At 41.4% G+C, this 23,953-nt stretch overlaps 1 protein-coding gene across 1 annotated transcript in view; it reads left to right on the forward strand.

The window, feature by feature from the left end:
* LOC126259485 (tubulin alpha-8 chain-like) overlaps positions 1 to 23,953 on the forward strand; it is an 84,854-nt gene that overhangs the window by 55,464 nt on the left and 5,437 nt on the right. The window contains exon 4 of the mRNA XM_049956324.1: positions 2,069 to 2,596. Within this exon, the coding sequence (XP_049812281.1) occupies positions 2,069 to 2,596 (528 nt within the window). The remainder of the gene's footprint in view (positions 1 to 2,068; positions 2,597 to 23,953) is intronic.

The following is a 23,953-nucleotide window of genomic DNA, read 5'->3' on the forward strand; positions in this document are numbered from 1 at the left end:
ATTAATAGACTTTTGCTTATTCAGAACTAAGCACGTAATTTATTTTAAGCTTCTTTTAGTTTATTCGTTCGTAAACAGTGATCATCGTCCTATCTTGCTGCCGTGATTTATTCAATAATAGCAACAAAAGATGACACCACCAAACGTAGAATTTTGAAGCTTAGACAGCAGCTCTTTCATCAAGATGTAAATTACATAAAAGCGGCGAAAGCTAAATAAGTCTTATTGAAGGATGAATGGGAAAGTTACGATTCATGGTCGAAGAATAAAGGCGTCTGCAGGAAAGAAGTAGAGATCAACGAGTTCCAACAGTAGCCACCTATAATTCACAGTACAGCCTGAAGCAATCGAGAAATACTGGAAAGAAATCAGTCTGATTGCCCTTACCCAAAAACAAATCAGTTCTATGTTACCGCTTTCCCCTCCAAACATTTGAAATTTACGCTGTTCTGTGGCAGTTGAGGTTCATGATGTTGTTTGACTTTTGTAAGCGTTGACGGTTGTCTATATTTGACAAAAGTTCGGAAAGTAGGAGGTAGAAATCTTGTCATGGGATTGCTGATTAGACAACTGTAACGATTTGCTGCGGTAACTACAGTACTTCGCATGTAGCGATTACTACCAGTCGCCTTGTAACCATTGTAGTGATCTAGACACACGCAAAAAATTATTCGCTTTATTGAAACAGATCATGCTAATTGCGGTCATATACCTACATGACTCCTAATACAATTCGTAGCAAAGTATATTATTATAGAGTGTTCAGTTACATCAAATGTTTCCGCGTATTATTGTTCTTTTGTACTTACAAGGGAACCTCCCCATCGCACCCCCCTCAGATTTAGTAATAAGTTGCCACAGTGGATAGGCTTTGAAAAACTGAACACGGATCGATCGAGAAAACAGGAAGAAGTTGTGTGGAACTATGAAAAAATAAGCAAAATATAGAAAGTGAATAGTCCATGTGCAAGATAGGCAATGTCAAGGACAGTGCGAGCAAGGAGCGCCGTGGTCCCGTGGTTAGCGTGACCAGCTGCGGACCGAGAGGCCCTTGGTTCAAGTTTTCCCTCGAGTGAAAAGTTTAGCTTTTTATTTTCAGTTTATGTGACAAACTCTTATGTTTTCATCACTTTTTTGGGAGTGATTATCACATCCACAAGAAAACCTAAATCGGGCAAGGTAGAAGAATCTTTTTACCCATTCGCCAAGTGTACTAGTTAGGTGGGTCGACAACATATTCCTGTCATGTGACGCACATACTGTTACCAGTGTCGTATAGAATATATCAGACGTGTTTTTCTGTGGAGGAATCGGTTGACCTATGACCTTGCGATCATCAAATGTTTTCGGTTCGCATTGGAGAGGCACGTCCTTTCGTCAACTAATCGCACGGTTTTGCGGTGCGGTTGCAAAACACAGACACTACACTTATTACAGTGAACAGAGACGTCAATGAAAGAACGGACAGATCATAACTTTGCGAAAATAAAGAAAGTAAAATTTTCAGTGGAGGGAAGATTTGAACTAAGGACCTCTCATTCCGCAGCTGCTCACGCTAACCACGGGATCACGGCGCTCCTGCGTTCGCACTGTCCTTAATATTGCCTATCTTCAGCATGGACTACTCAGTTTATATTTTGTTTATTTTTTCATAGTTCCACACAACTTCTTCCTGTTTTCTCGATTGATCTGTGTTCAGTTTTTCAAGGCCTATCCACTGTGCGAACTTATAACTAAATCTGAGGGGGGTGCGATGGGGATGTTCCCTTGTTAGACATGTTGTACAGAAAGTACTAAGAAAGTTAGCATAATTAGTATAATTAACCAATGTTAATTATACTATTTAAACCTATTTCTTCTGTATACAGTTCATCTCTTCATCCTTTGAAACAGCTCATCAAACTATTATTTCCAAACGTTCTGACCGCTGCCAGCAACTTAAATAACTCACTGTTCAACACGAAATTTCCAGTTTGGGCTGTCCCACTGGATTGTCAGCATACGTTCACAGTTCATACACTCTCCGCACCGCCTACGCAACCGCGTGCTTAGGACTTCTGTAACACAGGTATCTACGGCGGTGGTGGAGCCGTATAACGCGGTGCTGACGACGCACGGCACCATGGAACACTCGGACTGCGCCTTCATGGTGGACAACGAGGCCATCTACGACATCTGCCGTTCGCGACTGGGCATCGGCAGGCCGCGCTACATCAACCTGAACCGCCTGGTGAGCCAGGTCGTGTCCTCCATCACGGCGTCGTTGCGCTTCGACGGTGCCCTTAACGTCGACCTGACCGAGTTCCAGACCAACCTAGTGCCCTTCCCGCGCATTCATTTCCCTCTGGCGGCGTACGCGCCCGTCGTGTCCGCGGACAAGGCCTACCACGAGGGCATGTCCGTGGCGGAGATCACGGCCGCCTGCTTCGAGCCGAGCAACCAGATGGTCAAATGCGACCCGCGGGCAGGCAAGTACATGGCCTGCTGCATGCTGTACCGCGGAGACGTCGTACCCAAGGACGTCAACGCCGCCATCGCCACAATCAAGAACAAGCGCGGCGTCCGCTTCGTCGACTGGTGCCCCACTGGGTTCAAGGTAAGCCACCGGTCATGACAGAATATCTCTTCCTGTACACAGATTTCGCAGGTTATCCGCGCTATAAATGTATATGTTTTTCGTTCCCCATCATGTGTGAACCAGTTCGCTCGTTTAGTGACTCTAATGTTCAATAATTTTTGATTTTGTTTTTTACTTTATTGGCCTCGCAGTACGGCACAGCCACATCAAAATTAAAGGGTTGCCTTTACATTGAAGACACTAATCGTTCATTACCACAAATTGATGAGTAATTTAAAACACAGGTGTCATTGACATCACAGTCTTAAGAGAACTTCAAAATGCACCTCATAATTCTTCAGTACCTCAGATTCCACTTCTTTTCACACTGATTCTTCCAGATGATTCTCTAAAACTCCAGTCTACTCTTCTTTCTTCATCATTACTAAACTGTGTTCTGTATCTGCTCCTGGATAAGCCTTATAATCCAATATCGGATTTTTCAATCTCTCTGACCATGATGTAGTCCAGCTGGAATCTTCCTTGTCTCCTGGCCTTTTCCACACATCACTCCTTCTCTTGTGATTTTTGAACAGTTGTTCACTATTACTACTTAAATGTATTGTAGAACTAAATTAAACTTTCTGCTCCTCATTCCTACAATTGAGTCAATATTCTCTCATAACTCTTTCTATTCCTCCCTCTACTACAGCATTTCGTGCCTCCCAAAAGCTTACTAAATTTCATCTCCCTTCAGAAGTCCACCTCCATAGCTGTGTGGTCAGTGTAGATGGCTGACATGTGGGAGACCCGGGTTCGATTCCCAGAACTGGCAAGGGTTTCTCCTTGGTGGGAGGAATGGTATGGGGTGCAATGACCCTTGTGATGACAATTGAAGAGCTACTTGAATGAGAAGTAGTGGCTCCACAGTACGGAAAGTCAGCAAAATGAACAAGGGGGTGGTGTGCTTGACCCTCTATACTATGGCATCTCTTGGGACTTCATGGCCTGCATGAGTAGCTTGTTTACATAAAGAATTACACATTCAATATACTCACATACTTTCATCTTCTGCTTGCACTACCAGCATGTCTTCTTGAACTAACATTGTTGGTGTTGGTTTGATGTTGAGTCTTTTGAGAATAATTTTACCTCTAAACTGTTCACAACAACTTATTCTGTCCTATGCCTGTTAAACCATTTTTGTCAGACCATAAATTCTTCTTTTCACTGACACACTATATATCTAACTGTGCCTTTTATTTTCCTTTTCAGATTTTCTAGCTTTCGTACCACATACAGACTTCTGACATTCGACATTTCTACTCAAAGGAGCTACCTTTTCATTCATTACTCAGCCTTTTTCTCATTGTTACCATCCCCTTGGCAGTGTTCTCCTGCATATCTGAATAGGGGACTAATCCTGAATCTTTTGCCAATGGAGATATATTGTGACACTCTTCTACATCTATGTCTACATCAATATTCCACAACCCATCTCATGACATGTGGTGGAGGGTACCCCATACCACTATTAGTCATTTCTTATTCTGTTCCAATTGCAAATAGAATGAAGGAAAAATGACTGTCTGTATCACTCCCTATGAGCCCTAATTTCCCATAGCTTATATTCGTGGTAATTATGCAGAATATATGTTGGAGGCAACAGAATCATTCTGCTGTCAGCGTCAAATGCCAGTTCTCTAAATTTTCTCAATAGTGTTTCTTGAAAAGAATGTTGCCTTCCCTCCAGGGATTCCCTTTGAGTTCCGAAGCATCTCGGTAACAAATGCACATTGTTCGAACCTACCACTAACAAATGTAGCAGACTGCCTCTGAATTGCTTAGACATCTTCCTTCAATCTGACCTGGTACTGGCCCCAAACACTCTAGCACTATGTAAGAATGGGTTGCACTAGTGTCCTATATATGGTCTCCTTTGCAGATGAACCACACTTTCCTAGAATTTTTGCAATAAACCAAAGTCATCCATTCAACTTTCCCACTACAATCCTCACATGCTCATTCCATTTCATATTCCTTTGTAACATTATGCCCACGTAGTTCACCGATGTGACTGTGTCAAGCAGGACACTACTAATGCTGTATCCGAACATTACAGCTTTGTTTTTCCTACCCATCCACATTAACTTACATTTTTCTACATTTAGAGCTCACTGCCATTTATCATACCAACTAGAAATTTTATTTAAATCATCTTGTATTCTTTGACAATTATTCAGTGATGACAACTTACTGTACACTGCACACCACAGCATCATCAGCAAACAACTGCAGATTGCTGCCCACCTTGTCCACAAAAACATTTATTTATACAGACAATACACCTGGTGATATCCTTGTCTCTGATTAACATTTGCTGTCAAGGACAACATACTGGGTCTATAACTTAAGAAGTCTTTGAGCCACTCACATATCTGCAAACCTGTTCCATATGCTTGTACCTTCTTTAACAGCCTGTAATGCAGCACCATGTCAAAAATTTTCTGGAAATCTAGAAATATGGAATCTGTCTGTTGTCCTTCATCCATAGTTCGCAATATATCATGTGAGAAAAGGATAAAGTTGAGTTTTGCATGACTGATGCTCCTGAAAGCATAATGATTCGTGGACATAAGCTTCTCAGTCTCAAGAAAATTTATTTTATTTCAACATAAAATATGTTCAAGGGTTCTGCAGTAAACCAATGTTAGGGATATTGGTCTGTAATTTTGGCAATCTGTTCTTTTAGCTTTCTTATACAAAGGAGTCACTTGTGCTTTTGTCCATTCACTTGGGACTTTGCACTGGGCAAGGCGTTCACAGTAAAAGAAAGCTAAGTAAGGGTCCAATGCCATGGAGTACTCTATGAAAAACTGAAAAAAACCAAATTGGGATTCCATTGGGACCTGATGACTTATTTGGTTTCAAGTCCTTCAGTTGTTTCTCTATGCTAGGGATGCTTATTACTATGTTGTCCATACGAGAATCTGTCCAATGGCAGCTTCTAAACCTCATTATTAAATCATGGTGGGTCTTTTCCATCCTTAATCCACTTACTAGGCACATAATTACAGTCTTCTTAAACTTTTCCCATAATTCCTCTCTGTTCATTTTACTGCAACTAAGTGATGTCAGTTCACTATCTAAGTAAGATGCTAACAACTGCTTATCTGCTGTTTCTAGTAGAAATACTCTTCTAGCCTTCTTGATTGATTTAATAACTTTAGTAACCATAGTTGCTATAATGACATCATGATCGCTAATCCCTGTTTCTATACTGATGTTGTCGATAATCTCCAGCCCATTTGTAGCTGCAATATCTACGATATTTCGATTGCATATGGACTGCCGAACTAGCTGCTCCAGACAGTTTTCAGGAAATATGTTCAAAAGTACTTCGGATGACTGTCTGTGTGGTGTCACTGCCAGACACCACACTTGCTAGGTGGTAGCTTTAAATCGGCCGCGGTCCATTAGTACATGTCGGACCCGCGTGTCGCCACTGTCAGTGATCACAGACCGAGCGCCACCACACGGCAGGTCTCGAGAGACGGACTAGCACTCGCCCCAGTTGTACGGGCGACGTAGCTAGCGATGCACACTGACGAAGCCTCGCTCATTTGCAGAGCAGATAGTTAGAATAGCCTTCAGCTAAGTCAATGGCTATGACCTAGCAAGGTGCCATTAGCATTACATAGCTTGTATCTAAAGAGTCTCACTTGTATCGTCAAGAGCGATGTACCACAAGGATGGATTAAAGTTAAGTATTCCAGGAGCTACGTACTTTTCTTTATAGCATTCATTACGTATCCTATTTCAGACCTATCTACTAGCCTGCGTGAGTTAACGCGTGCCTTTCGGCTACTTCCGAGTGGCGTGGCTGTCTTGTTACGCCACAACAGTCTGACTCTACCCGCTGCAATGAATCCATAGACATCCCAGTCTATACACAGACCACATTTCCTGTGGATACATATTGAGTATCTTTACTGCAATGGTTTCCACAACCTTCTGCATCCTCACGCTGTTGCTCATTGCTGTGTCTTCCACCTTTCATGGGCAGTTCCCCACCCTAGGTGCAAGAGGGTGCCCTGACCATCTGTCTGCTGTTGTCCTGTTTGACATGGCTGTTGGCAGAATGATGACGACTCTCTATACTGGAAATCTTCATTGCTATTGCTGTTGATTTTTATTCAAAATTTAAGCAGTGGCTGGTATAGAATATGGGACTCAGGGTGCTTCAATTACTAGTCAGAGAAACTGCACCTAGATGTCCACTAAGAAAAAAAATTTCCTGGCTATCAATGAGAATGACGGAAATAAACAACACTCTCCCATACGTACACACTCATATAGCTCGAGTTATCAGACCTATGCTCACGGTTGTAGTGTTAAGTGAAAACTGATAGTGGTGAGGGCTCACTTCTATTTTATATTGTGTAACTTATGGCATTGTCGAAGTTGTGAGGGTTTTTTACTATTATAGTTTTTAAATAAATTTTGTACCACATGTTCTTCAAATTTTCATGTGATTGCTTTCCAAATGCTATATTTCTATAAATTGCAATTTTATGGATGTTATAGTAAAGTAACGTACTAAATACTGATGTAAACAAATTATGATTAAAATTTTTTTATTATTATAGTAAAACATTTTATTATTATTATTATTAAAATTAAAGAACTCTGTGGCATGTTATAAGTGTGGGTGACCACAAGTAATATATCCAGGAAGAGGGAAGGGGAGTGGCAGACAGTAACAAGCTTTGACCCCCAAGAATGTAGCCCTGGATCGACCCCTGAACAACAAGTAGGCGATGAAGTATAGAATGTCCACGCCTCATCACAGAATGAAGCAGGATCAGCAACATCCACCTTACTGCAGACGCATGCCAGTAGGGGCAGTAATATGTTATACAGGACATTCATCTTGGCTTCCATATAACCTTTAGTAGTAATGGGAGGAAACATGACATCTGTGGATTATGTGAACATTATCATAGGCCACTTGCATCACTTCACGTCTTGCCCAGTGATGATGGCAACTGTCACAAGGACAGAATCATGCTACAGTGGTTTGAACAGCATGATAGTAAACTTAATTTGATATCTTGGGTACCAGCTTTGCCTAATCTGCACTAATGGAACACTTCTGGGCTGGTATCCCTGCCCACAAATCACACTGATCAGCACAGCTGAGTGCCAGCAGAGGCCCTGGGTTTGATTCCTGACTGGGTCAGAGATTTTATCCACTTGGGAACTGGGTGCTGTGTTGTCCTTATCATCAATTTATCATCTAAAATGCGCAGATCACTGAAGTGGTATCAAATAAAAAGACTTGCACTAGGCGGCCAAGCAACCCCAGATGGGGTTGCCCAGCCAGTAATGCCATACAATCATTTCACTTCATTTGAATTCTAAAGATGGACCAACACATTTGTAGTGATTTGGCTCATCATTGTGAATGTTGCGGTAGTGGATATCACAGCAGGCAATTCAGTTGATGTGGAATGGACACCACTAAAAAGATATTAGAAGTTGGGCAGAGAAGAATATGTACAAGGAGGGTAACTATATAGAGAACCTTGGGTAATAGAAGAAATGTTTAAATTGATTGATAAAAGAAGTAATGACAAAAATATTCAGGGAAAGACAGCCACTTAGGATTGAGGTAAATAGGAAATAAAGAGAATCCAAGGGGAAAAGGCAGCAGGAAAAATGTGAAGAAATTGAAACAGAAACGGATTGGAAAGGCTGTTTCAGCATTTAGGTAAGAAAAAACCATCAGTGAAACTAAAATCAGAGCCAAAAAACGCAGACAGGTAGGAAAAAGTGCATTGAGGTCCTCTATAAGGTGAAGGAACTGTCTGATGAACGGATAGAAGAAAAAATCTTGAGTCAACATGGAAGACATAGAGCATCCAGTATCAGAGTCAAATTTTGACACAGTTTTTGAAAATTTTCAATCAAAAAAGTCAGAAGGCTTGGGTAAGATTACTCTGGAATTTCTAAAACACAGGGGAAAGTTGCAACCAGATGACTACTCAAGTTGATTTCTACAGTAAATGAGTCTGGAGACTTACCACGAAAGCTTCAGAAAAATATCATCCACACACTCCTGAAGATAACAAGGGAGTCATGAGTTCCCACATAATCAGCTTAACAGATCATGCATCAAAGTTGTTGAGAAGAATAATATACAGAAGAGTGTAGGTGTGAGCTATAGTAAACAACACATAAAATACAATATGTACAAGAACCAAGAGAGAAAAATAAGAATAGAAGGTCAAGAACACTGTCAATATGTACATCAAAGAAGCAGTAATGGAAATGAAAGAAGGATATATAGTAGGAACAAATTTCAGAGTGAAAAGATATCAGTGATAACATTTGTGATAACACTGCTATCTTCAGTGAAAGTGAAATTAGGGAATGAACATTGTAATGAGCACAAACAGTGGATTTAAAGTAAACTGAAATAAGACAAAAATAATAAGAAGTACTGAAACTAAGATAGCAATAAATGTAACCTTAAAGTTGTGAATCACGAAGTAAATGAAGTGAAGCAATTCTGCTGTATTGTTAAAAAAAAAAAAAAAGAAAAAAGAAAAAAAAAAGAAAATCGATCTTAATTTCAGGAAGAAATTTCTGAGAACCTACATTGGCAGCATAGTGTGTACAGAAGTGTATCATCAACTGTGGGAAAACTAGAAAAGAAGAGAATCAAAGCATTTGGGATGTCGTTCCTTAGAAAGATATTGGTAATTACGTGCACTGATAAGACGAGGAATGAAGAGGCTCTCCACAGAATTGTTGAAGAAAGGAATATGTAGAAGAAACTGACAAGAAGAAGGAACAGAATGATGGGAATGTGTTAAGGCATCAAGGAATAACTTTCATGGCGAGGCCCTGTGTGGGGTAAAAACTGGTGGGAATGTCAGAGACTGGAAAATATACAACAAATAATTCATGTTGGATTCAATTGCTTCTCTGGCATATGAGAATAATTTTTGGTGTGTGTCCCATCAAGTGAGGAAGACTAGTAACAAAAAGCTGGAGGACCTTTCCTTTCCGTCTACCCTCACTTCCTGTGGTTTATTGGTTCACCTATGGATTTATGAACCATGGCAGATTTTTTGTTGGTAGCAGACAAGTCACCCTGGGAATATGCACCTTACCTAACTAGAACATTACCCATACATGTGGGCAGGCCCTTACATGAGCAGCTGAAAAATGTCCTGTTGAATGTAACTTTTAATTTACATCATTCCTTATTTTCAAGACACTTTTCAAGCTACTTTATTCTCCAAAAGCTATTCATGAATTAGGAACTTGAAGAAAATATAAAAACTTCTACTGCCCTTTGTCAATGTTGATTACCGGTATATCGGTGGAGTTATTGGTTTGTAGCCCATGTCACCACTAGAATGATATCCCATCCATCTCTGCCCTGCACTTATCATGAACATGTACATATCACCACCAGACTTCATTCAGTGTTGCAGTGGCCATTGGTTATAATATGCGCGTGCGCGCGCCCACACACACACACACACACACACACACACACACACACACACACACACACACACACACTGATTAGCTATATTTTAATGTCAGTTTTCAACAGGAATTCATCCCTGTATGTATATATTGCATTATTGGCTGGGAGGTTCCATCTGGGCTGGGAGGTTCTATCTGGTATTGTTCAGCCACCTGATGCATGTCTTTTATTTGATGTCACATGGGCAGTTTGCACATTGATGAAGATAAAAATGTAAATGTTGTGTGACTAGGACTTCCCGTTGAGTAGACCGTTCGCTGGGTGCAAGTCTTTCGATTTGACACCACTTCGGCGACTTGTGCGTCAATGGGGATGAAATGATGATGATTAGGACAACACAACACCCAGTCCCTGAGTGGAGAAAATCTCCGACCCAGCTGGGAATCGAACCCGGGCCCTTAGGACTCTCATTCTGTCATGCTGACCACTCAGCTACCAGGGTCGGATATTGATGAAGATGAGATGAAATGATAAAGCTAACATATACATCCAATCCCAGAGTGATGAAAATCTTCGACCCTGCTGGGAACGGAACTGGGGCCCCATGATCTAGAGGCAGCAACACTAACCAGTAGACCAGGAGCTGTGGACATGTAAAACATGCCAGTCACTAAATTGATTGGTAATCCTCTGCAGGTCTTCTTGCATTTTGTCACAGTCATCTGATGTTGCAACCTTCCTACAGATCCATAGCAAAATAGCATCACAGAACCTAAAAGGATATCCAATAGGCCAAAATACGTATTGTTGACAGTAATAATGGTGTCAAACTTCCTTAGGATATTCCTGAAATTACCTTTACATTTGTTGATTTCATCCCATAAAGAACCATGTGTTCATTGGCTAGAAATTCAGTCACATCTATAATCTGCTATTGGTAAGCTTGTATTTGGTTGTTAAGCAACAGTTGGAATTGTATCAAATGCTTTCTGAAATCAACAACACATATTTCAACAACAAAGGCAAAAAACTAGAAAAATCTCTTCCACAGCATACAAAACATAAGCTGGGATGGATATGGCATCTCCTAGCTGTCACACATACTTAGCTGTGATATAGCACATCTCTACAAATTAATTGAGTTTTATAATCAGCCAAATATTGGAACACGTGAGGCAATACTGACCTTACGACTTATCTTAGAAGAAAGATTAAGGAAAGGCAAACATACGTTTCTAGCATTTGTAGACTTAGAGAAAGCATTTGACAATGTTGACTGGAATTCTCTCTTTCAAATTCTAAAGATGGCAGGTGTAAAATACAGGGAGCGAAAGGCTATTTACAATTTGTACAGAAACCAGATGGCAGTTATAAGAGTCGAGGGGCAAGAAAGGGAAGCAGTGGTTTGGAAAGGAGTGAGACAGGGTTGAAGCCTCTCCCCAATGTTATTCAATCTGTATATTGAGCGAGCAGTAAAGGAAACAAAAGAAAAATTCGGAGTAGGTATTAAAATCCATGGAGAAGAAATAAAAACTTTGAGGTTTGCCGATGACATTGTAATTCTGTCAGAGACAGCAAAGGACTTGGAAGAGCAGTTGAACGGTATGGACAGTGTTTTGATAGGAGGATATAAGATGAATATCAACAAAAGCAAAACGAGGATAATGGAATGTAGTCGAATTAAGTTGGGTGATGCTGAGGGAATTACATTAGGAAATGGAACACTTAAAGTAGTATTGGAGTTTTGCTATTTGGGGAACAAAATAACTGATGATGGTCGAAGTAAGAGAAGATATAAAATGTAGACTGGCAATGGCAAGGAAAGCATTTCTGAAGATGAGAAATTTGTTAACATCGAGTATAGATTTAAGTGTCAGGAAGTCGTTTCTGAAAGTATTTGTATGGAGTGTAGCCATGTATGGAAGTGAAACATGGACGATAAATAGTTTGGACAGGAAGAGAATAGAAGCTTTCGAAATGTGGTGCTACAGAAGAATGCTGAAGATTAGATGGGTAGATCACATAACTAATGAGGAGGTATTGAATAGAATTGGGGAGAAGAGGAGTTTGTGGCACAACTTGACGAGAAGAAGGGACCGGTTGGTAGGACATGTTGTGAGGCATCAAGGGATCACAAATTTAGCATTGGAGGGCAGTGTGGAGGGTAAAAATTGTAGAGGGAGACCAAGAGATGAATACACTAAGCAGATTCAGAAGGATGATGGAGAGCTGCATCAAACCAGTCTCAGGACTGAAGACCACAACTACAGCAATAACATAATCAGCCAGTATAATGCATGAGTGAGACTTATTCAGGAACCTGGAAGGCTCATTGGCAGGGACTGATTACACACTGTTCGTAATTATAAGCAGAGTTTTCATAAATTTGGACCAAATTTGATGTTTGACCTTGAACTTTGGTGATAGTGATCTTGACATTACATCATACTCCCCTCCCCTTCTTGCACCTTAGTCATAGGTGTATTGATTGAATGAATACAGAATGATGTAAGAGGTACTAGTGTAACCTACAGTGTATGACACAATGTGTGCTTATATTGTTTGGTGATTCAATACATATCTGTTTCAATGATAAAGTTTTCCTAATCAAAGAAACAAGCAGTTAATTTCCTCACACTGCACGGTCTGTGTGGCAGGTAGCAGTGTGGTTCCAGTGGGGATGGCACACGCCGCTCTGACACGCGCAGTGACAACAAGCCCAGTGGGCCTTAAGGTGAGGGTGACACAATGCTGCACCAGCAACTGCAGTGGGAGTGGCACTGCACTGCAGTCAGTTGGTGTGGTGGGGTGTGCTGTGGTATGGGGGCAGGGAAAGTGGTAATCTGTGAGTGCATAGGCAGGTAACGTATCGTGGGTAGCGCACTGTGCACTCCACCTGCATTGTGTACTGTGCAACGTCCTGTCTCAGTGCTGTGGGTATAAGGTGCTGTTGCCCTGCTTTGGTAGGCTGGGCCACACACCACCACGGGCGCATGCACCAACATTGTGGTGGTGGTGACCACTCTCTCTCGACACTATTGGCACAGCAATGCTGCCTGGTGATTTGGGCACGGTGGATGAGGACGGGTCAGGTGACAGCGACAGGGTGGCGGGCATCGGCAGCAGCTCTGCTGGAGTGGATGATGGCGGTGTGAACAGCAGGGTAGCTCTTACCCTGGGGTTCCACAGCCTGCCACTTGGCTCAACATTGTTGGCCAAGGTGCCATCACTGTTTCTCGGTGCCTCATAATTCTCAATGGGCCAGTGGTGTGCAAGGTCTTTGTGGGTCAAGTGTGTATGCCAGCCTCAGACGATCAGTGGAGACTGTGATGGTGGCACCTTGGAGACACGTGGAGAGCACCTTGGTATTGTGTGAGAGTATGAGGTGCAGGCCCGGATATTGTCGATGGAGTAGCAGTTGGCATGCATCCACCCTGAGCATCACGTGAGTACATATGCCGAGGTTCTGGTATGGCTGGTGCTTGCCGTGTTGCCTGGTGGGAGGCAGTGCATGCAGCTGTATAATTGAGTTGTGGAGTTGCTGCATGAAGCCCAAAATGCAGGTTGTGGTCAGCAGCGTGTGTGGCTTGATGAGGTCACCTGGGACAGCGAGCGGCTGCTCATAAATGAGCTTGGCTGAAGATGTGCCCATATCAACTTTGTGTGCTACCCATAAACCTAAGATGACTATAGGCAAAACGGCAGACCAAGTTTCAGGGTGGCGTTTAAGCGTAACTTTTGAAGACATGTGAAACTGCTTCATCATGCCACTGGCAGCAGGGTGGTAGCACCACCATGTCCTAAAGTGCACATGTATGCCACCAGTTTCTGCTATGATCTTAAGTGAACAAGATAGGAACTGCTATCCACGGTCCCTGGTGACATGGTGGAAGCACCCAAAATGTGAGCCCCGCATGTTTATAAAGGCCTAGGCCACTTTGCCTATGATTATGTCGGACAACGGACAGCTTCTTCCCAACTGATGAATCTGTCGATGACAGTAAAGAGAGAGTGGTAGCCATTGGATGATGGCAGGGGAGCATACAACATCCTTATGCATGTGCAAGAAGTGATGATCCACTGAGCGGAAAGAGGCAATAGTCATGCTCGTGCCTGCCATCTTTTGAGCCCTGGCACAGGATGCAGGTGTGGGCCCAGTTGGTGCAGTTGCACTGGGTACTGGGCCAAATGAAACACTCCTTAATGAGCACAGCAGATGCATGGACACCAGGTTGAGCCAGGCCATGCAGGTATTTGAAGGCCTCTTTTCCGAAGTGCTGGGGGAAGGGAGAGCCAAACTGCGCTTCAAGGAGGGACAAATGTCAAACCAGACAGGTTTGTGGATGCCTGGTATCCCTCACGGTTGCAGGCCATATTTTCATCATTGCACAATTGCAGGAGCTCAGGTTGTATGTTTTGATGCCAGCCAACTACTGCACATCTGTAGGAAACTGTACAATATATTCTTGCTGTGGGAACTGATGGGGTGATATCTGCATGCCCTGCTTGCAACTGACACCTTTTGTCAGCGGCCAGTGGTCAGTAAAAACTGTAAAGTGGTGCTTCTCCACAAAGGGGAAGAAGTACTTAAATGCCTCATACACAGCTAGGAGCTCTCAGTCGTATGTTTCACAATGCTGCTGTGGCTCTGTGAGCTTTGCTGAGAGAAATGCCAGAGGCTGCCAAGTCTCCTTGATGTGTTGCTGCAGGATTGCTCCTATGGCAGAATGGCTGGTGCTGGTAATAGTTGCAAGTGAGGTGTTTGGGTAGCGTTAGGCTAGGTGGGTGGTTTGTAAGGGATCATAATACAAATTGCTCAAAGCTGTATGACATTTATACCATTCAGGAAACAAGCCTGTTGCCTTTTGTGCAATTGCCCTGGAGTGTGGCCATGAGTGGCTCTTGCACGCTCCCAGCTTTCTTCAGTTGGCACCTAAAGAAATTCACCATTCTGAGGTACCTGCAGCATTCCTTGTATGTAGTGGGATACGAGAACTTAAATACAGCCCAGACCTCTCACCGAGGGGGCAGGAGCCTGCAGACAGTAGTCTGTGCCCCCAAGAAGTCAGTCTCTGGAACACTGAAAACACACTTCTCGAGGTTGATAATGATACCTGCCTTCTTGAGGCAAGATAATACCTCCAGGAGACAACAACAGTGATCTGAGAGGTTGTGTGGTAAATCAGGATATTATCCAAGTAGGTGAAATGTACCAAAATGCAGAGGAAGACATTGTCAAGGGAAGCACTGCCACATCTGGGCAGCATTTCAGAGCCAGAATGGCATGAAAACACTCTTGAAGAGGCCAAAAGATGTAATAATGGCCATCTTTCCCATATCCTTGGGGGCAACCGGTTCTGTGTAAATGCTTTTGTGCAGTTCACTTTGCTAAAAATGGTTACATGACACAAGTCTGAAATGACCTTAACCAGGACAGGTCACAAGGGTCAGCACACAAGACTGCAGAATGGAGGGGGTTTGCCCAGTGACAGCAATATTACTGACAGTTTCAATTATAATAAAAATTTAATTCATACAGATTTTGATCAGTTACTATATGGGCCCAAATTAAGCAATTTTTTTAATGACAAAGAAACAACAAGAAACGTACAGGCTCACATCATATTATTTAAGAAATGGGCCACAACAGTCACTTAAATTACTGATTATCCAACAAAGATTTAACTCACATTGATATTGCCTGGAACTTTAGTGCAAACACTAATTCAAATAAGGTAAAATATTTTTAAAAAAATGGGCTACATGATTCATAGAATTACTAATTAACCACATGAAATCTGTCCAGAACCATTTAAATAAAATTTTGTATTTAAAAAAAAATTCATCACAGCACCCATTCAAATTATTAACTACTAAGCAAATAGTTGGCCAACACGAAAATTCATCAAGAACAGTTTGAATGAAAATTTTGTATTTAAGAAAATTCCATCACAGCACTCTTTCAAATTTAATTATTAAGTGTAAACTAGGCCCAAAATTTTACTCTTACCAATCATACAAATAAAATGAAATGTGTTTCAGAAATGACACACAAATTCAATAAAATTATTAGTTGCAGTTTTACAGCTTTGTTTTTCGACTCTTGGCAGACCAACAGGAGAACCATTTACCATTTTTCCACAGATTAATTACGGGATAGAGATATGGGGTTGTGCTGCCGACATACATATGAACAGAATATTAACCCTACAGAAAAGAGCAATCAGAATTATCCATGGATTAGGGTATAGAGATTCATGCAGGGAAATCTTTGTCCATCATAAATACCTAACAGTCTACTCACTGTATCTTTACAAATTAATTATATTTTTTGTGACACATCAAAACAAAGAAACAAAGTGCTCTGATATGCATGCCTATAATACAAGAAATAAAGACTGCTACTACAGACAAAGAACAAAATTAAAAACAACAGACCATAGTCCATGCATTAGTGGTCAAATATGGTACAACAGATTACCGAGCTCTATAAGGTGCCACAAAGGGAACTTATTCAAAGTGAAACTGAAACATTTCTTGATTGACAAATGTTTATACTCTTTAAGTGAATATTAATATTAAACTAAAATAAGTTATTGTGTATATATATATATATATATATATATATATATATATATATATATATATATATATATATATAGTACTAAACTTGTAAAAAAAAAATGCTATGACGTTTGCAAAAGACACCAGTTGGTGTCTCCATGCAAAAAAAAATACAATAAATAAATAAATAAAAAAAATCACTTGGCTGTTCCAGACGTGGGCATCTTCGCAGCTGAGATAGTGACTGTTAGACTTGCAGTCAACCATGACACTGGTAAACTGCAGGAAATGCTAGCCTGTTAAATCGGAGATGGCTTATGCCAACAGATTGTACTGAGCTTCAACAGACTAAAATTCTAAATTAACAGTTTGTAAATTACAAGACCAAACAATTTCAAGTTGAGGGAATAAAGGCCAATTCAGCTCAAAGGAACCATAATTACATTCCTTGATTAGTTTATATGAGCAGCACCTTTACAGTAATTAGCAGTCTTCAGAATTTAAGTTATACTACAAGGAATGAGAAATTTTAAACAAGCTCAGGTGAATACATTCATCTCTGAATGTTAACAATGGCTACAAAACTTGGTGTTGTAATATCAGGCTTATACAGAGACTGCAAGCAGCCTCATAGTCACCATAATACAACATTTCCACCATAAATAATAGTCCACTCTCAAAACCATTGCCTGTATCAAGAGCCAGCTCATTATGGCACTATGTGAATCCTTATCCTCAACCTCTACTGGGTCTTCAAAAGGAGTACCAGAAGTTCGCACTTACACACACAAAACATGCTCTTATCAGCCAAATGCCTCACTGTATTCAAATGCTGGAACTGGCCACCTGTGATCCAGGGAAGTCTTGGATGGAAAGGCAGAACATGAAGGCTGTCAGTCCTCCCTCCTGTCTGCCAGTGATATTGGCATACAAACAAAAGCTAACACAAAAGCTGCAACTGACTGAAAGCAGCACAGTGTGTCTCCCTGGCTCAGCACATGTGATCTCCTGCATTGGCTGAAACTCCAGAAAGGACCTTCCTTCACAGTACAGAACACATCTGCCAGCGGTCTCACTTGCTTCGCCACTTTTCGTGCCTTCCACATCCTCTTTCAAGCTGCTACAACCTCCTTTCCAGCTGAACTCCAACAAAGAACCCAAACAAACTAGCGAACAGAACCTTCATTTGACTGCCACAGTTAAAGGTCAATGCCACAGCTGCTAAAAAGTGGAACAGAATAATGATCAGGCACCATCCTAGAATTTAGAGCCTGAACGTCCCTCAACAGGGACCACATACCACCTGTTTTTTGGTCAGAGGCCCATGGGCTCTTGGAGGAGCAGGGCAAGACTGCAGTGATCAATGTCTTGATCTCAGCCTACACAGCTCTCCATTTGTCTGATGGAAGGGGGTGGGGCCAGCAAAAAACTGGCTGTCCCTACATCATGGCAAGAGGGGAAATGTGGCAAGGAGGTCATTGAGAGGTCCAGATAGGAGAGCTGTTTGATGGAGCAAAGGGTAGTGAAGCAGGATTGACACAGGATGGAATTGTGGGAGGTGGCAGTTTGCCAGCTCAAAGAGGAGTCTGCAGTGGAAAATAAAATTGGTCGGCACCAAGGATGGGTCCATAATGTCACATGTTAAAAGTATGTGGGAAATCTCCAAGGCCTAGGTTGATGGATCTGGGTAGAAGCAGTAGGTTGTGATTTCTGAACTGTTGGCTGCAGTGAAGAATAGTGGAGAAGTTCGATGGCAGCCAGTAGAGGATAATGACTGGTGGGAATAGATGGTAAGGTCAAAAAAAAGGAGGAAGGGTGCTGAGGAGCGTGTTTTATCAAGATAACACACGAACAGGCCCCGTGAAATCATGGAGCAGCTGGGCACACGTATTGCATGTTGCTGTCAGTGTTTGGGGCCCACGCACACAGTGCACAGCAGTTTTCAGCAACTTCATTGAAACACTCATGATTACCATCAATATTCATCAGCCCCACTTGTTCCCAATCCGTCATCTACTACTCAGGAGAGGGTGGGCAGTGCATGGAACGGGTGTGCACACTCCAGGGCAATGGTGAGTATGCCCACCTTACTGATAATTGTAGCAATTATCTGTGCCATATCTGTGGTGGATTCGTGGCCCCTAGGCTGCAGGAGATGATGCAGGCTGTATGAGTTGGATGGTCAGGCAAGTGAGCATTGTGATGCTGCACAATGGCGATGATGGTGCAAGGGTCGAAGGCCTAAAAAACACTGTCAATAGTGGCAGCCACTGTGGTGTCGGCACTAAGAAAATCTTGCACAGGTAATGCTGTGTGTACTGCAGCTTGCAAATGAGCACACCAAGTTGCAATCAGCAATCTGTTGGGAAGCACTGCTGGCTTGGCTAGTGTGCAGAGGTGCGGGAGGAACTGCATATCCGAACACTCCCCTGATGAGAACAACATGCTCATGGGCTGTAACATTGATGCGGCAAGGTACTCTGTTAGCCAGGCTTGCAGGCCCTGAATGTGCCAGATTGCGAGCGGTTGGTGATAATGTCAGGTTCAGTCTGTGCAACAGGAAATGCAAATTGCATTGCATCATTTGATATAGACAAGCCTGCCAGTATTGCCTCTGCAGAAGGTAACCACAGTCATGGATCACCTATGTTGAATGGAGGCAAGTATATAGCAGCATGGGAATGCGTAGGGATGAGATGGGCTGTGTGTGTCTGACAAGTGACAGCTTCTGTGAACAATCTCAGGGAAGCCCGGAAGCCATCCATGTGTGCCTGCAGGTTGGATGGAGGGGCTGGGGAGGGGTGGGGGGTGGGGGGTGGGTGAGGGGGTTGTGCTGTCAATAGGGACTGAAACCACTTGGAACAGTGTTACAGTATAGTTTTTCACCATGACACACTGCTCTCTTCATTAGCATTGGCCAAGTGGAGAGTTTGGGAAAGCTGTGCGATGCTTGCGACCCAGTGTGGCAAATGGTAGCTGGGTAATTGAGAAGCATGACACTGACAACTGCTTGGTGCAGTCAGCCATGAACAGGTGCAGGCTCAGGAGGGGAGAAGGGGGGGAGGGGGGGGGGGGTTGGAGGGCAGCCTGGGTTACCTGTGTGGGAAATACATTCCTCACTGTCTTGATACACATGAACTCAACTTCGGCTGCGCACTGGTGCACACAGGACTCTGGGTCTGCAGAATGAAATATTAATGTGACAAAGAAATGTTCTCACAATTCCTTTACTGGAAATGGACACAACTATATATAACATACTAATGCCCTCCCCCCCTCTCTCTGTCCATCTCCTCCTCCTCCCCCCTCGCTGTCCTCCTGCCCCATCCCCAAAAATTTCTCTCCATCTCCTCCTCACCCCTCTCTCTGTCCATCTACTCCTTCCCCTTCTCTCTGTCTGGTTTCTTCACCTCCCCCCCTCTGTCCATGTCCTCAATTGGGAAATGAAGTCCTTAAAACGAATGTGTAAATTGGCTGGGATCATTAATATAAGGGGTACAGGAAAGACGTCTCCAGCTGCTGTATCTTGAGGATAGTACCTTAAATGACAGTTTTCTCATTTTTTTTCATCTGTGAACACGTAGCACTACAAAGTTTCAGATGATTCAGATTCCACAGTACATTAGTATTCTCATAATAAGTCGATAAGCGATAAATACAACATTCATCTTTCCTCCAAAAACTGAATGTAGCAAAGAAAACAAAACAGCACATTGTTGTGTACACAGTTTTTATTTGAAATTATGTATAAGGAGATCTGTGGAAGAAACAATCTGTCTAAAGGTTTAAATGCCCCGATATCTAATTTAAAACTGACCATAAGAAAGAAAGTGCTGTGCTATGGAAATGTGTAATTTCGTTTCCTGTGCTGAGAAAATGTGTGGATTCATTTTCTTTCTTGCAATTGGTTTTAACAAAAAATCTGTACATTGTTGTTTAAAAAATACAGGATTTTTCAAAAAGCATATATGTACTTTGAACATATAAATTTATTAAACTGTAAGACATACTTTGAAACTTGGGACACATATTTACAAAACTCTCAAGTTTAGATTACAGTCCTCCACCAGTCCTCCACCAGCAATAAGAACAACATCACATCAATCCTTGAATTCTTCACATACTCCATCATTACTGTTGTGGCAGTATGGATCCAGTTCTTCAAATCTTCTAGGCCCCATGATAGTATTGGTGCAAAAACATTGTTTTCAATTACACTCCAAAGGAAGAAGTCACAAGGCATCAAATCCAGTGACCATGGAAGCAAGCTGAGGAGTGTTAAGTCACAGGCTGTTTGATGGTCAGTCTAATGGTTCAGTAGAGTTTCCTTCAGATATTCCCATATTTTCTGAAGTCAGCGAGCAGGTGCCCCATCTTGTTGAACAATGAAAAAATGAAGTTATCCTTGTGCTGCCTTTGAAACAACCAGGTTTGTAATGCAGGAAGATACTCATGACCATTAACCATGTTTCCATCAAAGAAGAATGGGAAAAGATGGGTTGTATAGCATACTAAACGCATTGACTTTGGGTTAGTGTCGTACATGTTCAGTGTGTTCATGACAGTTCTGTAGTCCCCAGATTTGAGGTTTTTTCCCAAAAAACGAAGGTGTACAGTCGCTTCATCACTGAACTTGATGCTTTGTGCAAAAGTGAAAAGTGTTGTCATTATCAATAGCATTCTGAAACTCATCAGAAAATGCCACATGTTTCTATTTGTCATTATGACATAGAGCCTGTAAAAACTGTAACTTTTAAAGCTTCATAACCAAGCAACAACTCAAAATTTTCAGTTGTAACTCCTGTCTCACACGACAAGTTGATTTTGTAGTACTAAGTTGGAAATCTGTTTTAATTCGTGCAACATTTTCTTTGGAAACTGGAGGGCAAGCAAGTCTCTTTCCCTTACATACCCATCCTGTTTTTACAAACTGTTGATACCATCTGCAAATGTTCCATCTGTTCGGAATTACACTTCACAAACTTGGGAACACAAAATGATTTCTCCCACGAAGTAGCCATTTTGTAACAAGTAATGCTAACAAAGCAAACAGAAGGCATTCAACATTTAGTGGCAATGAATATTCCTCCAGTAACCAGACAGTGACACAGCAATAGATAGTTTTCACAGCATAATACTTTGTAATATGTATATTTGTATATAGTGATGGGAGATTTTAATGCACAGGTAGGCAAAGACAGAAGGGATTTGAACAAGTATTGGGATGTTTTGGATAGGGAAGGGGAAAGACTCCTGGATTTGTGCCAGTGGAATGGAATGAAAATAGCGAACAGCTGATTTATGAAGAGAGAAAGTCATATTATCACCAGATACAGTTGGGATGGAAGAACCAAGAGTGTAATTGATTATATTCTAGTAGAGAGGGAATGGGGAGAGATAGTAACAAATGTGAAGGTAATTCCAAGTGTGAGTGCAGATGGAGACCATAAGATTACTGGCAGGACAATGGAAAATGAATCAGTTTGTGAAAAACAGACAACAGAAGAAAGTGATGAGGATACGGGATTGGAAACTGAAGGAGAGTGAAAGTACTGAGAAGTATAGAGAATTAATCACACAAAAATTTCCAAAAGAAGTTTTCTGTGATGTAGAAAAAGAATAGAGTTTATTCAAAGACACTTTAGTCGAAGCAGCACGAAAAGTATGTGGTGTAGAACATCTGGAAAGGAAAAAGTAAGACAGACAAGTTGGTAGGATGATACCACAATTCAAGCAGTTAGAAGAAAAAATGAATTGTGGAGAAAGTAGTGGAAAACTAAAAATGATGAGGATCATAAAAGAAGTGCAAAGAAAGTGCAAAGAAATAGTGGAAACAACAAAGAAAAAGTCATGGGAAGAGTTTACCAAAATACTTGAAGAAGATGTGTAGAGCAATAAGAAAATGTTCTATAAAATGATGAAAAATAAAAGAAAGGTTTCTGAAGCACCAGTAAAGATGGAAACAGAGGATGGTACTGTGATTGAAGATCCAGGGAATATTAAAGGTCTCTGGAAAGAACATTTTAAGAAACTATTAAACACTGAGGAGCAGGTACATGAGGAAACAACAAATAATGGAGAAACTGAGAGAAGTTGCATGGGAAGAAATGGAAATAGCTGGGAAGAAGATGAATGGGGGGAAGCCCCAGGACCTGATTAAGTATCAATGGTTGTGATAAGAGCAGCAGGTCCAGTGGAAATGCAGTGGCTGTACAGAGTATTGTCATGTGTGTGGAGACGATTGGAGGAGACATTGTTCCCATCTTCAAAAAAGCCAATAAAAGACTTTCTAAGAACTACAGAGGAATAACCCTTATGAGTCATACAGCCAAGATTTTTGAAAGAAATTTACCAAATTGAATAAGTGAAAAGACAGAAAAGAAGCTGAGTGAAGAACAGCATGGGTTTAGGAAAGGAAGAAGCACGATCAACCTGATATTTTCTATCTATCAACTGATAGAAAAAAGTTGGGAGTATAACAAAAGGGTGGTAATGGTTTTTATATACATCGAAAAGACATGTGACTCAGTTAACAGGGAAAGAATCTGGGAAGAAATGAAGAAGATAGGTATAGAAGGTAGATACATTAATGTAATACAGACAATGTACAGAGGACACAATTGTAGAATTAGAACACCATTGGGAAACTCTGAATACTTCAAAATAAGACATGGACTTAAACAAGGAAGTATTCTATCTCCTGCACTTTTTAATGTTGTGATGGAGGGAATGAATAGGACAGTTAAAGATATACTAACAGAAAAATACAGATGATTTTTGCAGATGATATGGTAATATGGGCGATAAAGAGGTAGATGTAGTTACAACTTGATCTGTGGAAGGAAGTAATGAAAAGGTATGGATTAAAAATAAATAAAGATAAGAATGAAGTAATGGTATTTGGAAGAGAGAAAGGGATCAACGAGAATATTGGTTCAAATGACTCTGAGCACTACGGGACTTAACTTCTGAGGTCATCAGTCCCCTAGAACTTAGAACTACTTAAACCTAACTAACCTAAGGACATCACGCACATCCATACATTAAAAGATATGTAGCTTATGTTCATATAAATGTTTCTTAGAGAATTGTCTAAAAATGTGAAGTAAATCAGCCAAGAACTTTTTGGGCTTTCTGATAATGTTTGCTCTTTATGTACTACCTATACATACACAGAGCCTATGTCTGTCCGAATTTTTATGAGAGCATCATGTAAAATTTTCAAATAAATTGGTGAACAACTTTTTGAGATTTTTGCTAACAACATTTCCCTTTTATGTATTACATATATATTTATATACCATACATATTTAAATAGTATGTTG

This window comes from Schistocerca nitens, chromosome 5 (assembly GCF_023898315.1).
Source record: "Schistocerca nitens isolate TAMUIC-IGC-003100 chromosome 5, iqSchNite1.1, whole genome shotgun sequence".
NCBI classification, from domain to species: Eukaryota; Metazoa; Arthropoda; class Insecta; order Orthoptera; family Acrididae; genus Schistocerca; species Schistocerca nitens.